Source organism: Hippocampus comes, unplaced genomic scaffold (assembly GCF_001891065.2).
Source record: "Hippocampus comes isolate QL1 unplaced genomic scaffold, H_comes_QL1_v1.1 scaffold82, whole genome shotgun sequence".
Lineage (NCBI taxonomy): Eukaryota > Metazoa > Chordata > Actinopteri > Syngnathiformes > Syngnathidae > Hippocampus > Hippocampus comes.
This window is the reverse complement of record NW_017805135.1, coordinates 695,473-702,631: the sequence shown is the minus strand read 5'-3', so window position 1 is coordinate 702,631 and position 7,159 is coordinate 695,473. Positions and strand designations below refer to the sequence as shown.

The 7,159-nt window shown below is 39.8% G+C and overlaps 1 protein-coding gene across 3 annotated transcripts in view; it reads right to left on the bottom strand.

The window, feature by feature from the left end:
* Window positions 1–2,350: 2,350 nt before the first annotated feature.
* LOC109513878 (A-kinase anchor protein 13) overlaps window positions 2,351–7,159 on the bottom strand; it is a 61,290-nt gene continuing 56,481 nt past the window's right edge. For all 3 annotated transcript variants that reach the window (XM_019866576.1, XM_019866577.1, XM_019866575.1), the window contains exon 11: window positions 2,351–2,560. In XM_019866576.1, coding sequence (XP_019722135.1) covers window positions 2,409–2,560 — 152 coding nt within the window. In that variant the 3' untranslated portion in view covers window positions 2,351–2,408. The remainder of the gene's footprint in view (window positions 2,561–7,159) is intronic.

Sequence of the window (7,159 nt, the reverse complement as noted above, 5' to 3'; positions counted from 1 at the left end):
TGTGTGTGTGTGTGTGTGTGTGTGTGTGTGTGTGTGTGTGTGTGTGTGTGTGTGTGTGTGTGTGTGTGGTATATTACTTTACTGTATTACTGTAACAATTCTCAGGATACAGTTCAGAAAACTGCAGAAAGATAAATTGTCTTAAGAAATTGAGACCTCTTTATATTCATGCGCATTTTGTGGTGTAGGCCACGATATTGTTTCTGCTATTAAAACGTTTTTTTTTTGCCGCATTCGTGTTCCATCGGCGATAAAGCAGACGGAAATCTCGCGGCAAATTGAGCAAAAGCAGAATTAAAGCGAGGCTGAATAAGCTAATGATGATGACGACGGAGCCTCCTTGTTTGTGAATGAACATGGCCCACCGTTGCGTTGCATCTCTGATTTATGTATAGCGTTTGCATTCGCTGAGGGCACACGCGCGCACTCTTGCACACGCACGCTTACGCATAAACGCGCACGCACACACACGCACACACACGTACGTGGAAGAATTCATCGCGATGGCCTTTACACAGAATAATTAATAATACACGCGAAAAAAGTGTCATGATTTTATCCGTTTAAACATTCATCCAGCCAATGAGACGATCCATATTAAAAGAAGAATTATTAAATGTAATGTTATGACAATCATCATCATCATCATCAGCCTCATCATCATCATCATCGTTCGATGGGTGACAGAGGTGCGCGTTTACTGTTTTTGTTTGCATTTTTCTTTTTTTCGTTGCACACTTGAATGCGTCATGCTTCCAGTCAGATTTAATTGAAAACGAAAGTAACGAACAACAGGCACGCAAAGGAGAATTACAACAATTGTAAAAAAAAAAAAAAAAAAAAAAAAAAAAAAAAAAAACCAACAAAAAACAAAAAAAAACAAAAAAACATTTAAATACTTTTTATTTAACACTTATGTTTTTTCACTTGAAAAAAAAAAAAAACAAAAAAAAAACATTTAAATACTTTTTATTTACACTTATGTTTTTTCACTTGTTTTTTTTAACCGCTCACTTATTTTTACAATGTTTGACAAATGATCACATTTTTTATCATTTTCGATAGAACATTTTTTGCTTTTTTTGCTCTTTTTTTTCCACAAATTTTCATATTTTTAATGTGTCATAATCTGCGGCTTTTTTTTTTTTTTTTTACAACTTTCACTCATTTAACAATTTGGCAGAAAGCAGAGTGGAAAGTGCTTTAATTTCCCCTGTAGGGATGATGAGTATAACAAAATCAATTAAAATTACTATTACATTTTCACTAATTTCTCATCAATTTTAGTTTTCTATACCATTTTTCCCTCATTTTTGATGATTGATTTTACTATTTTCTACCAACGCTAGAGCCACCAGGAAATATTCTTATTTCTTAACTTTCGCAGATATTCTTAACACTTTTCCCCATTTTCACATATTATTTTTCCTACAGAGGTGTCCATTTGCTTACTACTACTAGTTTTCGGCTTTGTGGTGGCACTAGTGGGCCAAGGTCATACCACATCACTCCGTGAACATGACCGTTTTGAGCACTTCTGAATAATATTTGGTGTGATGGGAAATGATGCCTGCAGAGACACACACGCGCTCACGCACATATACAAGCAGTCCATTAAGAGTTCATTTGAAGGTGTGAGCTTTCTCACTGTGGCCTATTGTCCCACCAGCTGCGGCACAAGAAGCCTGTCACAGAGACACTTCTGTCAGGAGAGCTAGTAGTGAAAGGTAGGCTTTGTGCCAGCCCGCCCTACTTCCTCTGGGAAGTCAAGTGATCACGTGACCGCGGGGGTTCATTCAGGCGGGCCACGTGACCCGCCAACGGCGCTTTAAGAAGGAATCAACTCCGAGTTTAGGACTTAATGTTGTTATCGTCGGGACAGCACGACTGGCAAAAGATCTAAGCGCACTGTGACTTGCCGGGGTGTCCGCAGGCTGGTCGTACGTCGGTAACTCGCATTTCGATCGGGTGCCATGGCAACACGTCGTGCCCATTTCCTACTTAGTTTGTTTTCAGACCAAGGTTAATGTCATGAACAAAAATTAGCAATTTAAAATTAATTTGAAAACACACTTTCATTATTGAAATAAAAATGTGCCCTGAGCAACTTTCAATGTCATTTTCAGTTGACAGAAATTGGCAAAATGGCCGCACTCTGAGCTGGCTAACAACGGGTGGATTTCGCTGCTTAACTCATATTCCATAAAGGTGATAATCCAACTGCCGTGTTCAGACTAATGGAGATACATAGAACATACGGTATTACTATAAAGAACATTTCTGGGTTGACTTTCATAATTTTGGACCATTTTTTCTTGTATTTAGACCATATTGCACCAAACATTTAGTCTTTTTTTTTTTTTATATCTTTTTGCACATGCAGGTGTTACGTTTTCAACTGTAGTGGGTCAAACCTTGATGAAGACGCTGTCATACCCCACCTCGGCGCTCAGCAAGCTCTCGATGTCGCTGCCCGAGTCTTTGTGTATGGTCGAGGAGCAACTGTTGCTGCTGTGCGTCCTGCTGGACAAAGCGGGCAGCGTTGATGACCGCGAGGACCCTGAAAAGACACAACAACTCACAATGTGAATGGTCAAAATGGAAGAGCTGGGAGATAAGGAAGTTACTGAGAACAATTCATTTAACTTCCTAATGTGAACACAATAAGCAAGTCTGTTACGCAGGAGGGCGAAATGAGTTCTTGAAATGTGAGATGGTGTGAAAAGAGCAATTGGCTAAATGGCTGAATGTCTTTGATCGAAAAAAACAAAAAAAAGCTTGCTGTTGCGTGAGGGAAAACAACTACCGTTTGTGCCGTCTCAGCCCATTGTCAAACAGGCCACCTTTTTTCCATGACTGCTGTATGTGTGAAAGTTATCGACAGGTCACATTTCCCACTTGCTAGGTCGTATCAGCGCGGTTAAACCCGTGAGGATGGATAAAGTTGTCTTAATTCCAAAACTGAACCTAACTGAGGAAGAATGTCAACTGGGTGAAAGGCACAGGATGCTAAATGCCGGTTAAAATGTTACATCTCTGCTGCGCCAAATTTTGCTATAAAAACTGTGTGAGAGGGGATTTAAACAAGGAAAGGCTGGGAAAGAAGAAGTCAAAATTAAGACTGTTTTAAAGACCCCGTTGACACGATCAAAGTCATCTTTTTCGCAGAAAATGGTGGCATGCTGGATTTGAAGTCACCATGGGGAATCTGGCTCAAAATGCAGGGACAAAAAGCAATGCGCTCTCTTTGCTGGGTTTTTGAGTGAAAGGCACATGAACCTAAACACTCCTGTGCACCGGTTTTTGTGGAAACTATGGAAAATGGGCTTCAAAAAGCTCTTGTTAAGGACAACTTTTCAGCCTCTTTGACACGGTCAGAGTCATCTGGATGTCTATGAAAGGGGCTTACAAAAATTTCTGATCTGATGTGTGAAGGTTTTTAGGCCCCTTTTGCACCGTCAGTCCGCTTTGTCACTGCACTTAAGGGGGCTTAATCGAAGTCAGCCAATTCAGCAGAAACTCTGTTTTTCAAGGCCCCTTCTAATCTCCAAATCTGCTTTGTACTGTGACTCTGTAGTTGAAGTCAACCTGCAAATTTGTCAGACTGCAAACTTGTGAGAAACCGGCTTAAGGTTTTCTCATCTTAAGTGTGAAGGTAAAAAAAAAATAAAAAATTACTGTGTGAATTGAAGCCCCTTTCACATTGTCGGTGTTTTCCTTTTGCCGCCATCTGACAAGTCGTTTGTCATAACCAGTGTTGACGGTTGTTGAAAAAGTAACTACTGATCACTTGACTTCAAATGTAACTTCGTTACTTTAATGGTTACTTCATTTAAGAAGGAATTACATGTAAATTAGATTACAAGTAACTTTTTTAGTTACATTCAGAAACCGGCGACATTTCCTCAACATAAAAATCAAAACCCTTTTTGAACAGTAATATTTGATGATAAAAGTTTTTATGAAAAAACAAGTTTATCTTGTCTTAAAACACTTGTTTTTAATCATAAAAATTGTCTTTCTAGACTAAAAAAAACAAGCTATTTTCTATTCATTAATTAACAAATAAAAGCAGTCTTGTTTGACCTGGCATATTTAACTTAATACTGAATGGCAAAAATTATATTAATATAATTGTATATGGTTATATTTCCATTCATTATTTTAGAACACGTATTCTATCCATCACCATACAAGTATTAAGAGCAACAGCTTTTGTACATTTAAGGGAAAAAAGGAAGAGGAAGAATCCACAAGAGCCCCAACAGCGAGCTTTCTTTAGCCAGTGTCCAGGCACAAAATGGATGACATCATGTTTTCATTTTGCATCATTTCTGCGAGAGAGGAAGTTATTCTTTGTCCTCCCACAGAACATTTTTCAGCCCTGAGAGGAACTGTTTGGTTGCGTGTGTGTGTGTGTGTGTGTGTGTGTGTGTGTGTGTGTGTGTGTGTGTGTGTGTGTGTGTGTGTGTGTGTGTGGGTGGGTGTGGGTGTGTGTGTTACAAGCTGTGAGGACCTCGCTACCTGTGGAAACAAATGGGGACGTCTCATTGACACACAGTGGAGAGGCTAAATTCATGCAGTTCCTCCAAAGTCAACGTTGAAGGAATATTTTCAGGGAAAATATGCCTTGAAAGACTCGAGATTCTTGAGCAAGTTTTTGTTATTGTTTTGAGAGGTTTTTATTTTTAAACCACTGAACGCATCACTGCCCTGGCTGCTCAGTATAATCTGGCTCAACTGACAATTACTCAACAATAAAGACAAATGCACACTGGAAAATTGACTCAGTCACTCACCATCAAAGGTTGCACATAAAATATACAAGCGGTTATATTCAAATGTAAAAACTGTTCTGACACAGAACAAAAAAAACATATGACATGATGACGACCACAAAACCGAGTAATGAATTTTTTGTAATGCGTAAATTGTACATGCATCCTACTGCTCTGGCTGCTTGGACAACATGATGAAGACGTGCTGCAATTTTTTTTAAATGCTTTTTGTATTGTTGTTTTTGTGAGGACACAATAAAACCTTTGATGGCAAAAAGGAAAAATGTGATGGAAAATATATACATTTTCCAGTTCCAAGTGTTACATGTCCTGTTCTGACTGCTCAGAAGAATAAATTGACTACGGCAATAATACAACATCTTTCTTCTGTGATAAACAACACAAGTGAAACAAGTTGTTTCAATATTAACAATGGTTGAAGTATACCTCCGGCAGCCCTTTTTGAGGTCTTGATGGGGAAACAGCAATACTGTAAAGTTTGATAATTATCTGGTGTTCTCCTTTTTGTGTCTGCTCTTGTATTTGCCAAAATAATCACCCTGCTTAATTTTTATGCACGGCGCCTTCTTGTGATGTCAAGTCATTGGTTCGGCCTTCCCTTGCACCCACCGGTTGCTAATGAGTTGCCAGGTCGCTTGGCTAGAGATGAAAAGAAACAGTTTTTTATTTTTAATTCTCGGTAGGTGACCCAAATAAGCAGACATAGCAACAGTTTTCTCAAACATAATTTTTTTTTAAGTCCATTGCCAGGCAGACCGCGAGTCACAGCGCCGTCCGCTTCCTCATTTGACATCGAGATGTCCAGGATACACCCAGCCGGTTAGATGGCCATGAACGTGGCATCCAGACAAATATAAATAAATAAAGCGGATGTATCCTGACCCGCATCACAAACAGGCTTCTCGCCTTTGCGAGCAGTGACTGATTATTATGCATGCGCTTGCAGCACCGGGCTCATGTGAAACAGAGTCAGCAAAACAGGCATCTTCAGTGACAAATTTACGGACCTTCCGTCAGTATCGACCCTGATCCGCTTCTTGTAGGCAAGTATGGCTTCGCACATGAGATGTCATGGCGTCTTGACAAATAGGTTCCGCAAACTAAAGTAAGAGCTTGCTTTATTTAATTCAACCGGTATAGCCAAAACCAATCTTAGCTGTAGTTTTTCTAAATAAACCACATATATTTTGGTCAGACCACCAGAGGTACACTTCAATCTACTTTTGACATGTGTTTGACAGGAAGCAATGACTCTAAGGACCGAGGAGCACCCAGAGGAATTTGGCTCACCGGTCTCGGTTAAGGCATGTGCTCAAGCATGCGCGGCTGTACGTTCCACAGAAGATAAGAGTGTTAAGAACAACATTTGTCGGACTGATAGACTGCAGTTGACCCCAAGTCAGCTGCTCTAAGGAAGGAGGAAAATCCCACCATGGGGGGCTAGAATCACTGGTCAATCCTCTGAGTAACCGTCAGACACGTACGAATCCTGCAGCCAAGAACATCAACTGCGCTACTACTGTTGAGGGACTTTATTAGGAAGAAAACGTCGTTGTAGTTGAATAATTAGCAATCATTTTCCTTTGAAAGGGAAAATCAAGCATGTAGTCAAGCTCACGGTTTCACAAAACGGCTCTTGCGGGACAGCGGCCATTTTGTGGCTAATCCCACCACCTCTGAACATATCTCAGCAAAGAACATTTTCATTGTACTTGTATTTCAATTGGAAATGCAGGTATATATAAATAATCCCTGACATTGAGGAGGCATATCAAATAATCTGACAATGGTTTGACCCGTATTAAATGGGACATAGAGGTATATTATATTTTTTGGTCACTCATAAAGTGAAACCCACATTGTATACAGATCCATCACTTTTATTTCTTGCAAGATGATGATTATGACTAACATATCATGAAAAAACCCAAATTCTGTGGTGCAGTAAATTATGTTTCATAAAGTCAATCCAAAAAATGTTTTACGCAAAAAGGTGGAAACGCAAAAAGGTGGAAAAAGGAGAAGTGCTGAGAACAATTACTTCATACACAACCGTATTCAATTGCCTAACAAGAATTGTTCATCATTAGCTACTGTGCTATTCGGAATATTAATTCTCATGAAAGTGATTCAGAGGTATGTGGCCGCAGATAACCCCGAGGCCTTGTCTGACTCGTCGCCTCATTTTACGATATCCATACGCAACCACGGAACACTAAAGCGACTCAAGACTCTGACAGTTGACTTAACCTTTTGTTATTCATGTGAAGGCAGCATTGCAATTGCTCGTGTGTGTGTGTGTGTGTGTGTGTGTGTGTGTGTGTGTGTGTGTGTGTGTGTGTGTGTGTGTGTGAGTGTGT